Source organism: Vulpes lagopus, chromosome 12 (genome assembly GCF_018345385.1).
Source record: "Vulpes lagopus strain Blue_001 chromosome 12, ASM1834538v1, whole genome shotgun sequence".
NCBI classification, from domain to species: domain Eukaryota; kingdom Metazoa; phylum Chordata; class Mammalia; order Carnivora; family Canidae; genus Vulpes; species Vulpes lagopus.
This window is the reverse complement of record NC_054835.1, coordinates 37,633,894-37,652,334: the sequence shown is the minus strand read 5'-3', so window position 1 is coordinate 37,652,334 and position 18,441 is coordinate 37,633,894. Positions and strand designations below refer to the sequence as shown.

The 18,441-nt window shown below is 54.8% G+C and overlaps 1 protein-coding gene across 1 annotated transcript; it reads left to right on the top strand.

Moving 5' to 3' along the window:
• The first annotated feature begins 1,175 nt into the window (after positions 1-1,175).
• GPR179 (G protein-coupled receptor 179) lies at positions 1,176-16,566 on the top strand. Its single transcript, XM_041726602.1, has 11 exons — positions 1,176-2,051; positions 3,336-3,444; positions 5,485-5,572; positions 5,963-6,198; positions 7,236-7,304; positions 7,685-7,794; positions 8,116-8,351; positions 8,543-8,681; positions 9,347-9,452; positions 10,027-10,173; positions 11,429-16,566. The coding sequence occupies exons 1-11, from the start codon at positions 1,276-1,278 to the stop codon at positions 16,535-16,537; spliced, it is 7,125 nt and encodes a 2,374-aa protein (XP_041582536.1). The 5' UTR covers positions 1,176-1,275; the 3' UTR covers positions 16,538-16,566.
• The last annotated feature ends 1,875 nt before the right edge of the window (positions 16,567-18,441 follow it).

Genomic DNA, 18,441 nt, shown 5'->3' with positions numbered 1-18,441 from the left:
AAGTTAGACACAGTTTTCATGAATGAAGGAAGATAGGACTTAGGATGACAAAATGAAGGTGGAAGTAGCAGAAACAAAACTTTGTTCACTCTCTTCTCCCTGTCCCCATCACACACACACACACACACACAGAGAGAGAGAGAGAGAGAGAGAGAGAGAGAGAGAGAGCGCATTGGCTGTAGTTGTTACCTCTGTGGCGCTGGAGAAGAGAGGCTCCCCATCCGGGGGAGCCTCCTCGTGGAGGCTCCCACTCTGTCAGGAAGGCCAGTGTGATCCTAGGGGAAGTCCTTTTACCTCTCTGGGTCTTGGATTCCACCTCTCTAATGAGGCTTTATTAATGTCTCTGAGGTTGAGTAACAGGGTCATAGGAGTTTGACCGGGGCCAGTGTGGAGAGTCAGAGCTCCAGATTTGAGTCTCAACGTGAGCAACTATGTGATCTCAGGTGAGTCTCTGAGCTCAATGTCTGCATCTGTGAAATGGGGATAAGAATATTGACCTTACATATGTGCATCTGTGAAATGGGGATAAGAATATTGACCTTACATATGTGCTCGTGGGGAAGATTCCTTGAGATAACACACAGGAAAAACACTTTATAAACTGCCACAGTTTGTCCAAGATCAACTGTGGTTATATCAGGCTCTCTTCTCCACCCTTGCCACCCCAATCTCAAATTCCAGTTCAGCAGCACTGTGTCAGGGGGGTACAGGCAGTCAGAGCAGATTGCCAGGAGCTGAAGCTTGGCCCTAGATCATGCCCGTCGCAATTGCTGCCAGGAGGCTGAGTGGAGCAGAGGGGTGGAGAGAGGGGCACAGCTCATCTGCGGTTGCTATGGTGCCCCATCCTGGATTTGCCCATCTCTCCTAATGGAGCAAAGGGCAGAGGGAGGGAGAGAACGACTGGTCTCTTTCTCTGCCCTCCCATTTCTCTCTCCGTGGAGCCCGATGTGTGATGGGGAGTGGGGGGAGGGAGCCTCGATGCTGGATGAGAGGAGGAGGGAAGAGGGGTGGTGCCAGGATTAAGAGGGTTTGCAATGGGGGGTCACACTGACAGAGGAGGGGCAAAGCCCTCATGCCTACATCTAGAAGCCAGCTGATGACGTTAGAGAGCAGGAAAAACAGGCAAGACAGCGCAGTGTGAGAGAGAGGGGGAGAGAGGAAGAGAGAAAGCCAGGATAGGAGGCGTGGAGCCAGCCAGCCTCTGCCTGGGCTCTCCTGAGCCACCAGATTCCCCAGGCAGCCTGGACCACAAGGTACCGGAGAACTGCCCTGAGGATGGGCACCAGGGTAGTGGTCTCGCCCCACCCTGTGTGGGGGCTGCTGGGCTGCTGTTTCCTCTGCAGCTGGGCTCTGGGGGGTCCGCGGCCCTCCCGCTCTCTGCCACCTCTGTCCTCCCAAGTCATGTGGGTGCCCCCAGAGGGGGCTGAGGCAGCCCTGGCTTTTCTCTACTCTGGTGATGCCCAACAGCTGTTGGGGGCTAATTGCAGTGAGCGCTATGAAGCCCATGGCGCAGGAGCCAGACCAGGGCTCCCCCCACTCCTATGGAGGGCAGCAGGCACCCTCGCCCAGGCTGCTAATTTCCTCAACATGCTGCTACAAGCCAACGACATCCGTGAGTCCAGTGTGGAGGAGGATGTGGAGTGGTACCAGGCACTGGTCCGCAGTGTGGCCGAGGGGGACCCAAGGGCATACCGGGCTTTTCTGACCTTTGACCCTCCACCAGGGGCCAGCCACCTGCAGCTGGCCCTGCAGGCCACCCGGATGGGGGAGGAGACCATCCTTCAAGACTTGTCTGGGAGCAGAGTACAGAAGGAGAGCCCAACCTGGGCCCCGGACACCTCTGCCCTACAGAAGCGAGTGCTGACCAATGACCTAGGGAGCCTCGGCAGTCCCAAGTGGCCACAGGGGGATGGCTATGTGGGGGACATGCAGCATGTGAAGCTATCTCCTCCCTTTCTGGAATGCCAGGAGGGTCGGCTCCGTCCTGGCTGGCTTATCACACTTTCTGCCACCTTCTATGGACTCAAGCCAGACCTCAGCCCAGAGGTCAGGTAAGTAGGTTTGTGCAGTATTTGACGCATTTGTGGGTATGTGGGGGTGGGGGCCTCAAGTCCAGCCAGCTGTGAGTGGGCTATTTGGCACACGCATATGTATCTGGGGGGCACAGATGTGTCTATTTGCATTCAGCTGTGTATATTTGCAGTTGACTCTGGGAATCCGTAACTGTCTGTTAACACATACAGGTGTGAGTGTACATAGTGTTATGAATCAATCCACTTATCCATAGGTATACACATAGGCGTGTGTACAGCTGGGCATAGGTCTTGGCCCCCAGATTATAGAAGGCAGGAGAGGGTATGGTGTGGATGACAGTGATAGGCCATGTGTGAGCTGTCTTGGGGGAGTCAGGTGGGCACTCCAGGAATCAAACCTGCTGCTCTCTAGCAATCTAGAGCTACAAAAGGAGGTTTCTCCAAGGGAAGAAAAGTTCTTCAGGAGGAAGCTTGGAACCATTGCCCTTTCTGTTTAGGAGTTGGCCAGTTCCCCAGGGTCACTCCCAATGGCTATATTCTTACATGAAGTAGGTTCCAGTCTTGCCTGTCCTGACTGGTACCCTTCAAATAACTGAGTTCCTCCTGCAACCTGAATAAAGAGGTGATTGGGAGCCCTGGTGGGAAAGAGGAAGCAAATGGGCACAGAATTGCAAGGCGTGCAACAATCGACATTGTTTTTCCAGCTATGTGTCCCTATTCATTGCTCTCAGCAGGCTCTTCCTCCTGCCAGCCAGCAGCCTGGCTCCTAGCCAGCTCTACCCACTCAGCCCAGAGCAGGGGTTGGGAGCACTTAGGCCAGGCAGATCCATTCCATAGTTCCTTTGCTATGATCAATTCTGATCTGGTTTGGCCAGAGTGAGGGGGTGGTTAATAGCTGAGCTCTGTATGTGTGTGTGTGTGTGTGTGTGTGTGTGTGTGTGTGTGTGTATACATGCAGTGGAGAAGTGTGGAAATCTCCTTTGGACAGATCATCAGAGCCCCAGCTCCCCACATGTCTTGACGTGCTCCCTCCCTTTACCCATTGATAGAAACCAGGAAATGCTAGGATGTTGAAAAGCTGAGGGATTTGGGGGAACAACCTCCAGGGAAGAAGACTTGCCCACAGAAACAGGATGAAAAGCACTGGAGAAATGAAAAGCAGGTGTGCCCTCTGTCCTGACACACTGTAATCACTAGGTTAAAGCTTGTGAGGCTTGCATTGCTCCCTAGTCTGGGGCCCAGGGACACATGTCCACCTTGGCATCCTTCACTGTACCCCTAACTGCCAATTCACTGCCCTAGGGGGCAGGTGCAGATGGACGTGGATCTTCAGAGTGTGGACATCAATCAGTGTGCCAGCGGGCCAGGCTGGTACTCTAACACACACATGTGTGATCTCAACAGCACCCAGGTGAGGATAAGGAGGATGGTGGGGTGGGGCTCTGGGGTCCTGCCTCCCTTTCTCTCTCCCATCACTGCTACCACCCAGCTCCCAGGAGCAACTAACAAAAGCCTTAGGGCTTCAGGGGCATCCCTAGTGATGAGAGAGCAGAAATGAGATACCAGGCATTTTATTTTTTTATTTTTTTATTTTTTAAAGATTTATTTATTTATTTATTTATTTATTTATTTATTTATTTATTTAAATTAGCGAGCATGGGGTGAGGGGCATGGGCAGAGGGACAGACTCCCCACTTATCAGGGAGCCCATCCCAGGACCCTGAGATCATGACCTGAGCTGAAGTCAGATGCTTAACCCATTGAGCCTCCCAGGTGCCCTGAGAAACCAGGCTTTCTAAAAATGAGGACACTTACTGTCAAAAAATACTTCAATAAAAAATAAAAACTAGGGACACCTGGGTGGCTCAGTGGTTGAGTGTCTGCCTTCATCTGCCTTTGGCTTAGGTCGTGATCCTGGGGTCCTGGGATCAAGTGCCGCATCAGGCTCCTTGTGGGGAGCCTGCTTCTCCCTCTGCCTATGTCTCTGCCTTTCTCTCTGTGTTTCTCATGAATAAATGAAATCTTTAAAAGAATAAATAAAAACTAAAAATACAAAAAAGTAAATTCAGAAATGATATGTTGACGGTCATTTCTGAGAAATTCCCAAATCCTCCTGCTTGAGACATAATAGGCACTAAAGTTGAACGAATAATTAAAAATATGAGCATCGAAAAGGAAAAATAAGGGGGCACCTGGCTAGCTCAGCCCGTAGAGCATGTGACTCTTGATCTTTGGGGGCTGGAGTTCAAGCCCCATGTTGGGTGTAGAGCCTACATACAAAAAAAAAGAAAAAGTGAGGACACTTACAGCCTACCCCCATCTGCTCCTGATGACAGCCACCCTCATTCCTTGAAATCTCAGTATGCCTCCCTGCCTGCTCTCCCTTTTGGTACTGGGTGCTCTAGGATCCATTCCCAGGACTGCTTCCTGAGCCCCTATTAATCATCCCTTTCCCTTCTCCTGGACCACATTGTCCATGTTGACCGAGCTCTGGGTTCCTAAGTGTAATTGTTGGTTGAGTTGTGGGAGGAATCTAACCAAAGAAGGAACTTGAAGAGCTCTGGGACTGGTAAAGGTGATGGAACCCAAGCCAGATGCCAACAGAATCAAAGCCATGGATGTAGGAGAATCTGGATGATGGGAGGCAATGGCTGGTAATCCTGCAAGTCCAGGACTGAGAAACCGGGAGGCCAGTGAACTAATCCTCTCCACAGTTGCACTTGACTGTGTGTTGTTCCTGAGCTGAACTGAAGCCAAAGCAAACCCTGCAGCCTACTAGGAGGTGGGGCAGGTTCGGGCATCTGTCGCTCTTTGGGACACATGTCTTCAGAACTATAAGTCCAGGGATGGAGAAGGGCTCCCATCATGCAGTGCATTATTAAACCCAGCCACATTTTGTCTCAGTATGCATTGGTCTGATTGTGCAGACTGTGGCAGGAACATAGCACATTCTAGTGCTCCAGGCAAGAAGGGAAGCTGAGCCACAGTTTCAGAAGTACCCACCCTATAACTTTTCTAGGTGAAGTCAGGTGCTGGATATGGAATCTCGCAAGGCAGACCCCTTCCTCTGCCCCACTGCTCTGTCTCAAGCCACTGCCTACAGCAGATCTGACCTCATCCATGTGCTCATTTTCCCTGCCTGGCTCAGAGGTCTGCTCCATCCCCTGCTGGGCAAACATCAATGGATGGAGGTGGAATAAAGAGCTGGCCTTGGCATCCCACCAGCCTGGCATTAGCATGGCATTAGGGCTGAGGAAAGCAGTCCTGTGCGAAAGCCAGATGGCCCCTGGTAGGGGAAGCTGCTCCTCCATGGGGGCCTTTTAAACCCACCTGTGAGCCAAAGAGGGAGGCTGATGGGAACCCTTTGAAGCATGATGTAGGCGTATAGGTGTGATTGGACTATATATGGAAAGTCCCATATAAATACCTATCATGTTTGTCATCCCCACAGTGTGTCCCCTTGGAGAGTCGGGGCTTTGTCCTTGGCCACTACCTTTGCCGCTGCCGACCCGGCTTCTATGGGGCAAGCCACTCTGGGGGTATGTTAACTGTGGTGAGGGCCAGACTGGGCTGGGTGAAGGGGGCATCTGGGGAAAAAAGACTGAGAGTCTTGTGGGGCAAGGGCAGAAGGTTGGGAGAAGCAGGAGACACAGGTAGGATCCAGTCCAGGGTGCCTTCTAAAGATGAGCCCACAACATGCCAATCTGATCCAAGTTGAACTTACAATGAGCTCTAGCCTGGCATCACCACTTCCTGTTACCAGGTCGTCCCCTGGGAACATCCACTTCCTCATTCTTCCCCTGTGCCAGCCCTACCACAGAGGTGACAGACCACAGCAGGGCAGGGAGAGGGCTCTGGTGACCAGGGGGAGAGAAGGTTGGGGTGCCCCGGCCATGCCCCTCTCCTTGCACCCATCTTGTTCTTTATAGGGTTAGAAGAGAGTGCTGCCCAGCCGACTGGACAATTCGCGTCCTCTCAAGGCAGCTCTGGGAGGCTGCTGCGGTGCCAGCGATGTGCCAAGGGCTGCACCAGCTGCATAGATGCCACGCCGTGCCTGGTGGAGGAAGCCCTGGTGCTGCGGGCAGCACTGCTAGCCTGCCAGGCCTGCTGTATGCTGGCCGTCTTCCTGAGCATGCTGGTCTCCTACCGTTGCCGCCGGAGCAAGGCAAGGAAGGCCCCACATCTCTCTCCAGCACGTCCTCCCTATCTTGGGTCCTTAGCATCAACTCGAGACCAGAGACTCCCTAAGACTAGAACTCAGAAGAAATGGGTTCTGGTCTTCATTCTTAATCTAACCCACCATGTGACATTGGGCAAGTGACCCCACTGCCTTTCATTTGTTTCTTCACCTGCAAAATGTAGGTATTGGACATGATTCACAACACTGTGTAGGCACTGGAGAGAGGTGATCCAGACCCACATGGAGCTTCCAGTTGAACAGAGGAAGCAGGCATATAGAGAATGACAACACAGCAAAACAGAGGCGAGGATAGAAGTGTGTGCTTGTTGTTGTGGCAGCTCAGAGAGAGGACCCCATTAGTTGTCCTGCCTGGGATGGCCTGGGAAAGCCTTTCTGGAAAGCATGACATTTGAGCCAGAATTGAAGGTCAACTGAACGGTTACCAGGCAGAGAAGGGGTTACCTAGACAAATAAGCAGTCTGACCCAAAGTTTGGAGGAATGCATGAGATTCCCTCTAGCTCCAGCAACTTGTGATTGGAGCCCAGGTCTGCAGCAAGGCCCAGGCTGGGACTGGGAGAGGCATGGGCTGGGGGAAGGAGCTATGTGCAACCTAGGTCTTGGCCAGACTTAGTGCCAGTGGAGCCAAGGGCCTGGGGTGGGAGTGGGGGGCATGGCTGATATTACAGGGTGAGGCCTTAGCCCAGGGCTACTGAGTGACCTTTAAAAGAGGCTGAGGGCAGCCCCGGTGGCGCAGCGGTTTAGCACCACCTGCAGCCCAAGGTGTGATCCTGGATACCTGGGATCGAGTCCCATGTCGGGCTCCCTGCATGGAGCCTGCTTTTCCCTCTGCCTGTGTCTCTGCATCTCTCTCTCTCTCTCTCTCTCTCTCTCTCTCTCTCTGTCTCTCATGAATAAATAAATAAAATCTTTAAAAAAAAAAAAAGGCCGAGATTCTCCCCCATCGTCCAGGCTCTGTCCTCTGGCTGCCCTGCTCACATGCCTCTCTTTCCTGGGTTCACAGAGGATCCGAGCCTCTGGAGTTGTTCTGCTGGAAGCCATCCTTTTTGGATCCCTGCTGCTCTACTTCCCTGTGAGTTTATGGCCAGAATCTGAACCTACCTGATCCCCACCTGGTACCCTCCAAACCCCAGAATCCTTCCTCTTTTCTGCTTTCTTGGGAGATTTGGAGACCTCAAAATCCCTGTGCTCATATCTACAAATGGCAGGCTAGCCTAGTGAGCTCCGGAGCCAAAGAGTCCAGGCTACAAAGAGCTCTACGGCCTACTGTATGACTTAGAGGACAAATTACCCAACCTCTCTGATACTTCAGCTGCTCTTCTACAGAATGGAGGTGATAGTGCCACAATGGCAAGGCTATTAGGAAGATCAGTGGTGCTCTTAGCTTAGGCCTAGTGCATAGAGGAAGTACATAGGAGAGCAGTGACTTTTGTCCTCATCCCCCCCAACCAGGTCTTCATCCTGTACTTCAAGCCCAGTGTATTTCGCTGCATCGCCCTCCGCTGGGTCCGGTTGCTGGGTTTTGCCACTGTCTACGGCACCATTATACTCAAGCTTTATAGGTAGGGTCTGAGGCGGAACTTGCTCTCATGCTGCTCACTCCAGGCAGCCCCAGCTCATTTGGGATGCAGTGTTCTTCACAGCCAGACCCTTACCAGCTCCACTCCCCTGTGCACCACCACCACCTGCCCCAGGCCTGTCCCTATCACTATAGCCCTCCCCAGCATGTAACATTTTGGGGGGCAGGGAGGCAGCAAACCATGGGAAGGACAAGAGAACAGGCGTGTGTGGAGGGGAAGGAAGCCACGGGCAGAGGCCAGAGACCTGGCCCCCTCTCCTTGGTCCTCCCCCTATGCCTCTATCCACCATCCACACCCTTGTAGAGTGCTCCAGCTGTTCCTGTCTCGATCGGCCCAGCGGGGCCCCCACCTGAGTGATGGGCGGCTGCTGCGGCGGCTGGGGCTGCTCCTGATGCTAGTGCTGGGCTTCCTGGTGGTGTGGACGGTGGGGGCCCTGGAACGAGGCATCTACACGCCCCTGGTGGCCCGAGGCCACACTCCCACGGGCCGCCACTTCTACCTCTGCCATCACGACCGCTGGGACTACATCATGGTTGTGGGTGAGCTGCTTCTGCTGAGTCCCCCTCACTCTGGCCCTCTCTGCTCTGCACCTCCAGGGGTCCTCCTGACCTGGTCCTCCTGCCTTGTCCCTGGATCCCTGGCCCAGGCTCTCCCCAGCACACCCAACACAGAAAGGGGCCCCATGGCTGCTGGGGTGGTGCCTGACTCTCTGCCCCCTACCTTCCTGCAGCCGAGATGCTGCTCCTGTGCTGGGGCAGCTTTCTCTGCTATGCCACCCGAGCTGTACCCTCAGCCTTCCACGAGCCGCGCTATATGGGCATCGCCCTGCACAATGAGCTGCTGCTCTCTGCTGCCTTCCACACAGCCAGGTGAGGACAGGCCCTCCTGCCCGCGACACCTACCCACCTCACATCACCCTTGTCTCTCCCAGGCCCGGGAACCCCATCTCACAGCCATCCTTGCAGCACAGCTATGCCTCAGCAAGGCAAGGAAAGCCCCCCACTAGTAGCTCTTTCCTCTCACAGATACCCTTCCTGTACCCCACATTTCACCCAACACCCCAAAAGAGGAAACCCACTCCCAATTCTCCTATTCTTAAGCCACATCTCCCGCATTTCCACCATGCTTCTTCCCACACGTGCTCCATCCTCCCTGCCTTTTCCCTCCCCTTACACATCAGCTGATCCAGCAGTAGCCCTGCTATGAATGTTCACAAGGACTTGGTCTTGTGGTGGAGGCAGAAGCAACTCACAGGGCAGTCCATAAGAGAGTTGGGGAGCATGAGTCTGTGCTCTAGGTAACCAGAGAAGAGTAGTCTGGGAGGGCTTCTTGGAGGTGGGTGTTAACATGAACCTTGAGGTAGGATCTACATCCTAGAAAGGGCCTGAAGAAGGAAAAGTGCCCTTTACAACCCACCCAGAACCTCTATGGAGATCAGGGCTGGGGTTGGGCGATGAGCGAGTAAGACAGGTGGGGGTGGGGTGGGGAAGAGGTCACTCCCCCCACAGCTAACATTCCCCTCCCTCACCCTCAGGTTTGTGCTGGTTCCTTCCCTGCACCCAGACTGGACCCTGCTCCTCTTCTTCTTCCACACCCACAGCACGGTCACCACCACACTGGCTCTGATCTTCATTCCTAAGGTGAGGTCTTTCCCATCCTGGTTGTGAGCCAAACCCCAGCCTCTTTGTAAGGGGCACCGTGGAGCTGCTGCAACTGCAGCGCCCTCTCCAGGTCAGAGTGAGGATGTCACCCTGGGGTGAGTGAGCTGAGCCACGTGGGGCTGGAGGAGGAGCCCGATTGGGGTGGGGGTTGGGAGGAAGCTACTGTATCTCTGCCTCCCATCTCAGGGCAAAGGAAGTCAGAGCTAGGGCTGGAGGGGTCCTTGTTACCCAACCAACGGTTTAGTTTGATGGACTCTGAAAAACCAATTTGGAAGCAGTTACAGAGAGAGAGGTCCAGGAGCTGAAGGACACAGCTAGGAATTGTGCGGGCAGCTAGGTAGGACACCCCCCCCCCCCCCCAGTCTCTGAGCTAAAGAAAACCAGGGAGAATAACAGGGAGCAAAACTCTTCATGCCATCGGGATTACAAATTAGAGAGGGGGGTGAAGATGCACAAAGTTGGATTCCATGGGGTAGGTGGGAAGCGGAGTAAAGAGGGAGCCAAGTTGACTCTTACCCCCGCCCCTGCCCGCTGTCACACCCACCTTGGTCAGTTCCAGAGGCCGGGGGCTCCTCCCCGAGAGGAGATGGTGGATGAGGTGTATGAGGACGAGCTGGACCTGCAGCGCTCAGGCTCCTACCTGGACAGCAGCATTGCCTCAGCCTGGAGTGAGCGCAGCCTGGACCCTGGAGACATTCGGGTATGTGCTGTCCTCTGTGCCTCCTTCGGATGCAAAATCACTCCTGCCCTGCCACCTGGGCTGTGTACCACTGCAGGTCCCCTCTCTGGCCCCTAGCTTTCCCTCTAAGACCTGCCCTCCCTCCATTCTCCATTATTGGCTTAGGCTGCTTCCCCTGACCCTGTTCAGAGGAGGTCATACACCACCCAGAGGCCTAGAACCAAATCCCTGAGGTCCAGGCCACTTGACAAGTAAGAGCTCACTCCCACTCAGCAGGGGCATTGTGAGGGGCAGACTAAGAAGCCCTACAGTGCCAGCACACTTGGGCCAGCTATGGGACTACCAGAGATTTCCACAGCGGGATACCCATTCCCTGGACCTGGCAGTCTTAGAGTCTTACATCAGGAGAACATCTTTGCTCTTCTTTTTCTGCTTAGGGTGTCACATCACCCAAATGACAGGCTCAGTGGGTAGAAAATAAGGAAACCTGGTGGTCTAAGCCTGTTGTTTCATAAGACCTAAGGTGTGGGAAAAACCTTGGGAAGCCACTTTGTCCGTTCCCTTCATCTCCACGGGGGCCACCTGTATACCTGACTTGTTTTCCTCTCCTAATTCCCCTCCTTGTCCCGACCGCCTCTGCCTGTCCTTCCCTGCCCCAACCCTGTGTCCTCCTCACTGTCTGGACTCTGCCCCTCTGGGAACAGGCTTACACTGAGGCCCCAGCCGAACAGGGCAGAGCCATGGCAATGCCACCCTGGAACCTCCACTTTGTGGAGCAGCACCCAGGCTCTCTCCCGATGCTGGCTCTGGGGAGAGATCCAAAGTATGAGACTCTCAATGTCCCATTCCCTCACTTGCACCTGAATATGGCACTTTTCACACCATCAATCTCACGGGATCCTCCTAAGGAAGCCAACAGCAGGCAGCGGGCTCTTGTTACTTCATAGAAGCAGAGGCTCCCAGCGCTCTAGAAAATAGCCTTCAGGCACAGGCTGGGCCAGCAGCCTCGAACCCAGGCTTCCTGGCCCCTCACCAGACCACAGCGCCCCAGGGGAAAGAGTGCACCTGCACCCAGAGCTGAGTGGACGTGACTCAGGGTGGACGGGGTGGGTTCTGAGAATTTTCAAAGCAGGGAAGGGAATCAACTTGGTGAGAAAGAGATGCTCCAGAGAAAATGGTGCAAATAATGGCTGGGGGCAGAGGCAGGGCAGCCAGAAGCCGGAGAGGTTCGCTGTCCATGACAGTGGGATCTGCTCTCCTCACGCCGCCCCCACAGGACGAGCTAAAGAAGCTCTACGCCCAGCTGGAAGTCCACAAGACCAAGGAAATGGCCGCGAACAACCCGCACCTGCCTAAAAAGCGGGGCAGCTCGCGCCAGGGCCTGGGCCGCTCCTTCATGAGGTACCTGGCCGAGTTCCCAGAGGCCCTGGCCCGCCAGCACTCCCGGGATGCGGGCTCCCCCAGCCGCAGCAGCCTGCCCGGCTCCTCGCGCCGCCGGCTCCTCAGCTCCAGCCTCCAGGAGTCCGAAGGGCCCCCGACGCTGCGCAAGTCCCGCAGCACCTACGACCACGACCGCCACGGCCACCCCCGGGATCAGGACCCGCCGCTCCTCGACTCGCTGCTGCGGAGGAAGCTGGCCAAGAAGGCCTCAAGGGAAAGCAGGGAGAGTCGGGAGTCAGTGGAGGGGCCCCCTGCCCTGGGCTTCAGGTCAGCCAGTGCCCACAACCTGACGGTGGGCGAGAGGCTCCCCAGGGCCCGGCCCGCGTCGCTGCAGAAGTCGCTGAGCGTGGTGGCAGGCTCCCGGGAAAAGGCCCTGCTCGTGGCCAGCCAGGCCTACCTGGAGGAGACCTATCGGCAGGCCAAGGAGCGAGAGGAGAGAAGGAAGGCCGAGGCAGCCTTGGCGAGCCCCGGGAGGAGGCCGTCGGCCAGGAGGCTGGAGCGAGCTCAAAGGGCCCCCCTGTCAGCCCCACCCTCCCCAGCCAAGAGCCGCAGTGTGGACAGCTCCCACACCACCGGGAGGCTTCAGGAGGCTGCCAGAAGGCTGCCTCACCCACCTGTCCGGCACCAGGTCTCCACACCCATCATGGCCCTGTCTGGAACCTGCCCGGGAGAGCCAAGGATGCTATCTCCCACCTCCACCTTGGCTCCAACTCTGATACCAGCTCCAGCCCCAGCCACGACCCCGGTCCCGGTCCCGGTCCCAGTCCTGACCTCGGTCCCCGTCCCTGCCCTGGCACCAGTCCCGGTACCCCCCCAAAGCCCCAGCTTACTCACCTTCATCTGCCCCTGGGAGAATGCAGAACTGCCAGTCAAGAAAGGAAATGTGGCTCAGGAAGTTCCCTCAGGCCCAGAGCGAAGCAGCCTGTCCCCTGCCCCAGCTCGGGCCAAGCTCTGGAGAGCCCTCTCTGTTGCAGTCGAGAGAAGGGGCACTGGAGAGAATAGGGTGGACACAGAGGATGGACGCGTCCAAGGGGGAGTTGATGAGGGGGACGAGGACAAGCCCAAGGTCTTCTCTAAATCCCACAGCCTCAAGACCCCTGTTCAGCAGGGCTCCATGCACAGCCTAGGCTTGGCTATCAAAGCGCTGACCCGTTCTCGGAGCACTCACAAAGAGAAGGAGAGCGGGGAAGAGAGTCCCGAGACCGAGAAGGGAAGAGCTTCAGGAGAGGGTGTGGGGGCGTGCCCCAGGTCTCCCAGGCTAGGCCGGCCCAAGGCAGTGAGTAAGCAGGCTGCCCTTGCACCCTGCGAGGATGAGGAGTCCCTCCAGAACCAACAGAACGCTCACACCAGCAGAATGCTTCAAGTCTGTCACCAGGAGGGCAGCAGGGAACAAGCTGACAGAGGTAGGAGGCCATCCCAGGGTCCAGGGGAGGGGAAAGTAGAGAGAGTGGGTAAAGCCAGGTCTGCTACACTGACACAAGCCAGGCAGGGCACGGTTGGGGACAAAAGCACTGAGCGAGCAAAAGAAGCCCCTGTGGGGGGGCGGGAACTGCCCAGAGCTGGCTTTCAGTCCCTAGGCAATGCTGACCGCAGGGTGACAGAGGTACGCCCCTGGGAAGTCACAGAGTCAGAAGTGTGGCAGCCTGACAGTAGCAACAAGGCCCAGATCTGCCCCTGGGAGGTGAGCGAGGGAGCCCCTGAGAAGGGGGCATTACGACAATATCTAGATGACACTCAAGAGAGAGGGAAAGCCTCAGGAAAGCCAGAGCCCCAAAATGTGGTTGTTGCTCGGAAAAAGCCAGAGAGGCTGGTCAGAGGGCAGGAGGCCATATGTCCCTGGGAGGGTACCGATCCTGGGAGTCAGTCCCCTCGGTCAGCCTCTCAGGACTCTGATAGAGCCAAGGGCAAGTCTGAGGCAGTGGGCAGAACAGAAGCTAGAGGGATGGAGAAGCATCAGCAGGAAGCCATTGGCCCTGAAGTTCGTCCACCTGACATTGCAGAGCTCTGCCCCTGGGAAGCATGTGAAGGAAAGAATGGGAAACCATTCCAGGAGGGAGTGAAGAAGCTTCCCCAGGAAAAGCAGGAAACCTCCAAGAAAGCTATTTTCTGGAAAGAACAGAAACTGAGTGGAGACTTGGAGTCTTTTTGTCCATGCGAGAGGACAGATTTCCGGGGTCCCTCAGCAGTCTCTACCCCAGTCCTGGGAACCGCAGGGTGCTCCGGGAGCTTGGGCAGTAGCATCTCAGAGGTGTGTCCATGGGAGTCAGGAGATGCTCCTATCAGGAAAGCAGAGATCTGTCCCTGGGAGCTGGGTGATGAGGTAGCAGGAAAGGAAATGCTAAGTCAGGAAACAAGTGGAGAATTTCTCCAGGAAAAGGGGAAGGCCTCCAGAAAAGGGCTCTTTGGAGAGATGGAAGAACAAACTGGGAAGGCAGTGGAGAAAAGTCATCAACAGCAGGAGTCAGTGTGTCCCCCAGAGAGTAGAGCCCTTGGGCCCTCCAGCCCACATCTAGATAATTCCTCAGCCAAAGTTGGTGGCCAACTCCTTAGCAATGGAGGAAGAGCAACGCAGGTAGGTCCCCAGGGAGATTCCAGGCCAGAGCTAAAGGAATTAACACCTGCCAGGGCAGAACTCTGTCCCTGGGAGGTAAATGAAAGAATAAGAGAAGACTGGACAACGGGCCAGACAACCAAAGCAGGAGAATCTCAAAAGGATGTGGAGAAAGCACCTGGAACATCAGGGATGAGAGATGGCACACCTTGGGAAAAGCCCAAGGAACAGATCCCAAAGCAGGAAGCAGTCTGTCCTTGGGAGAACGTGGACCCTGGCAGCTTCTCCCCACAGCCGGGCCCTCAAGACACAGATGGACCCAAAGCCAGTTTTCACACATCAGGCAAGGTGGGAAGCAAAACTGCTGAGGTCTGTCCATGGGATACAGAGGACACTGTGCCTGCCGAGAAGGCTGAGGTCTGTCCCTGGGAGGTGAGTGCTGGAGCAAGGCAGGGAAGGGCTTTGGGAGTTGAGGCCACTAGGAAATTTCCAAATGACACAGGAAAGGCTTCTGTGGGTCCCGGACCCAGTGAGACAGCTGTTACTGCTTTGAAGATGCCAGAGAGGCCAGCCTGGGAGCGAGAGGTGGCCTGTCCCTGGGAAAGCTTGGATCCAGGCAGCTCCTCTTGGCATTCTGACACTCTGGGCACTGACAGACCAAAAGCTGGATTCCAGGAGCTGGACCGGGTGGGCTGCAGGGCAGCTGAGGTGTGTCCCTGGGAAGTGGAGGAAGCACCTACCAGTGAGAAAGCCAAGATCTGTCCCTGGGAGGTGAATGAAGGAGCTCCTGGGATGGGATTGGAACAAGAGAGCGGGGGTGACTCAGCAAGGCAGGGGGAGAAAACTCTAGAAAAGGAGAGACTCACCTCCTCCGGAGAAGACATATCAAATCAGGAGACAAAACAGAGTCAAGAGCAGGAAGCTATTTGTCCTTGGGAGGACTTGAGGGAACCCCCTGCTCAGGGTGCTGAGGTCTCAGACTCGTCCCTCAGCATGAGTAGCAAGGTGGCAGAGGGATGTTCCTTGGAGGTAAGGAATAAGGCAGCAGAGAAAGGGGACCTAACACAAGACCCAAAGATGGGCTCCCTCCCACAACACAAAACCCCAGACAATGCCTCATCTTCAACAGCAGGAGAATTCACTACTGAAAATGAGAGGGAAGCAAGCCACGAGCTACAATCGATCTGTCCATGGGAAAGTGGGGCCCCAGCCAGTGCTTTCTCCCCCCCAGACAGTCAGTGCCATAACCTACCTAAAGCTGGCTCTCAGGGACTGGCTGAGGTGTGCCCGTGGGATGCTCCCACACCTGACAGCAGCGCCAAAGCGGAGATCTGCCCCTGGGAGGTAACTGAAGGAGTCCCTGACGAAGTAATGGCAAGCCAAGACAGAAAAGGAAAACCTCCAGAGGAGAAAGAGAAAGCCCCAGGAAGACCAGAGCCCAAAGCTGTGGCAGCTCAAGAAAAGCCAGAGAGGGCTGATGGGAGAAAGGAGGCAGTGTGTCCCTGGGAGAGGCAAGATTGTGGGGCTCCATCTCCACAGCCAGTCCCACGAGCTGCTGACAGAAGCAAAGGCAGTTCTGAGGTGGCAGGCAATGTGGGGGCCAAGGTGGCAGAAGTGTGTCCGTGGGAAGCAGAAGAGGCTCCGGCTAAAGCAGTGGAAATCTGCCCTTGGGAAGTGAATGAAGAAGCCACAGAGAAAGGGAGACTTGAGCAAGAGGTGGACAGTAAATCCCCAGGACAGGGAGAAATCCTTCAAAAGATGGCACCTGAAGGGACTGAAGAACACTTCCTCAAAGCAGCAGAAGTCAGCAGAGAGCAGGAGACAGTCTGCCCCTGGGAAGATGCAAGTTCAGGGGCACCTGTCCCCCAGCCAGATGCTCCAAATGCTTGCCCACCCAAAGGCAGTCCCCATGGAGCAAGCGGTATGGTGAGCAGGATGGCAGAGCTGTGTCAATGGGAAGTCACAGATCCAGAAGGAAATAAGATAAGGGGCACGATGGCAGACTTTTGTGATTGGGAGGGACCTGGAGCCCCCTCTGAGGAATTTGGCCTTTTGGCTTTACCAGCAACTGGGACAGAAATATTTTTCCCTACGGCCCCTGAGAACCCACCATGCCTTTTAGTCCACAGACCTGCAGGCGGCTTACTTCCAGAAAGCAAAAGCCCCCGCCCTGAGGTGAGCAAGGTACCCACCACTTTTACTCCGGAAGGTGCCAGAGAGCTCCAAGGAACTTCAGGACATGGGCCGAGGACTGGCTCAGCCCCAGAACTGAGTCTCCAAGAAGCTGAAGCTCAGGAACCCTCCCTCTTAACTGAAGACCAAGGACAAGTGGCTTCTACAGCTCTACATGAGCAACTCTCCCCTCCAACTGTCTATCCTTGGGACTGCGAGTAACAAATCCCTCAGGTGAGGTCAAATGTCAAGTGGCTGGTTTTCAGGAGCCAAGGTCTCTTCCGAGTCCTACACGTTCCCAAAGAGCTCAGGCGGAGACACGTGGCCACTTCCCCTTTCCAACAAGGCCAGAAGTCGACTCATTCCGAAAACAGACTGTACAAGACAGGAGTGGCTTGGACCCCCACACAAAGTCTCACCCTCTCTTTACTTCCCACTCTGGTTCCTGCTCCAGCGAGCAAAGGCCAGACCCTCTGCTTCTAACTAATCCTCCCATCCAGTTAGAGGACTCGACACAAGCTGTGTCTGGATACCCACTTGTAAAGCAAATGTTAAGGATGAAAGAAGTCAGCAGGCCCAGCCCACGTTTTCTCATAAGGAGACCCCCTTTTCTGACCACTTCTTGAGAAGAAATGAACCCATTGAGGTACTGGCAACATTAGAGACTGAAGAGGGCCATCAAAGTCACCATGGGCAGCTTGAGAAGCTGCTTAATTCAAGTTCAAAGATAAGTCAGGGGAAAACTTAAATGGCTCAGGAGGGGCCTGAAATGCCTTAATGACCTTGCTGTTTGGACTCTGGATCCTGCCTGGACTCCGGATTCCTGCCGTATTGATCCACATACCTGCCCTGCTTGGCTGCTGATGGAGAGCCGATCAAGCACCCTAACTTCCTAATCAATGTCCGGCCCAAAGCAACACCAGAGACAGAGAGCACAAGGAAGAGAGGCAGCGGCTCCTAGTCCCCCTCACACTGGCCAAGCGGAAGCCCTCCCTTCTAGACACCCTCTCCAGTCTAAGGAGTGTGCCCCTTGCTAGCTTTTTCAGATGGCTGGCTCCTCCCTACTTCTGCCCCATCTTTTCCATCTGGAGTTCACCTCACTGGCTCATTCTCCTGCCAAGGTCTGAGGGCAGAGGGATGGGCATCACGGAAACGCAGAGCCTTCTTAGTGGGCTAGGTTCTATCCTCTCCAGTCAGTTTAGGCTACCTTGCTTAAGTGGTCCTAAGGAACAGTGCTGGAATGAAGATGCTATCAGAGGGAGCTGAGGAAGGCGAAAAGCACTGGTCAATGAAGTCCTGGCATTGGCAGACGTGAGGTGGGAGGGGGAAACAGGCAGACTAAACATGGCAGAGCTTGGCAGGGGCCCTGAGGATGGCAGTCAGCCCACCCTCTAACTGCCCAGATCCTGATGCCATTCACATGGAAGAAAAAGACAAAACAAGGAGACCAAATACCCAATGGGAAAAAAATGAGTCTGCACATAAATACTCTGGGCAGCTTCAGGACTGCCAGAAAAGTAGCAAAATGCTCCATTTCCAAAAAACAAGGAATGGAAAAACCCCAGCCGTTCTGGAACCAGATGCCCTTGTTCTCATATCTAGCCCCTCCCACCTACCTGGTCCCTTGCCCCGGGATTTCAGAGCAGTAATTAAAGTGTACTGTTGCTCTGGGCTCTGGCTAGTTAACCTCACCGCTGAGAATTTTGCTAAGCACACATCAGAACAATTCCATTGGGTTGAGTCTAGCTCGGAACAGAAAAGTTGTTCCTATAACCCCTGTTGTGAAATAAACCATGGGGGAAAAAAATAAAGAGTGCTTTTCCTTGACCACTGCAGTTAGTTCTAGCTTATTCATTATAATGATCTTCTTTTTCCAATGTTTTTATTTATTTATGTGTTTATTTATATTTATTTATTCATTCATAAGAGACAGAGGCAGAGACACAGGCAGAGGGAGAAGCAGGCACCATGCAGGGAGGCTGACGTGGGACTCGATTTGGGGTCTCCAGGATCATACCCTGGGCCAAAGGCAAGCGCTAAACCGCTGAGCCACCCAGGCTGCCCTTTTTCCAATGTTTTTAAATGGGAACAGTAGATGGGTAAGGAAACAAGCACAAGCCTGAGGT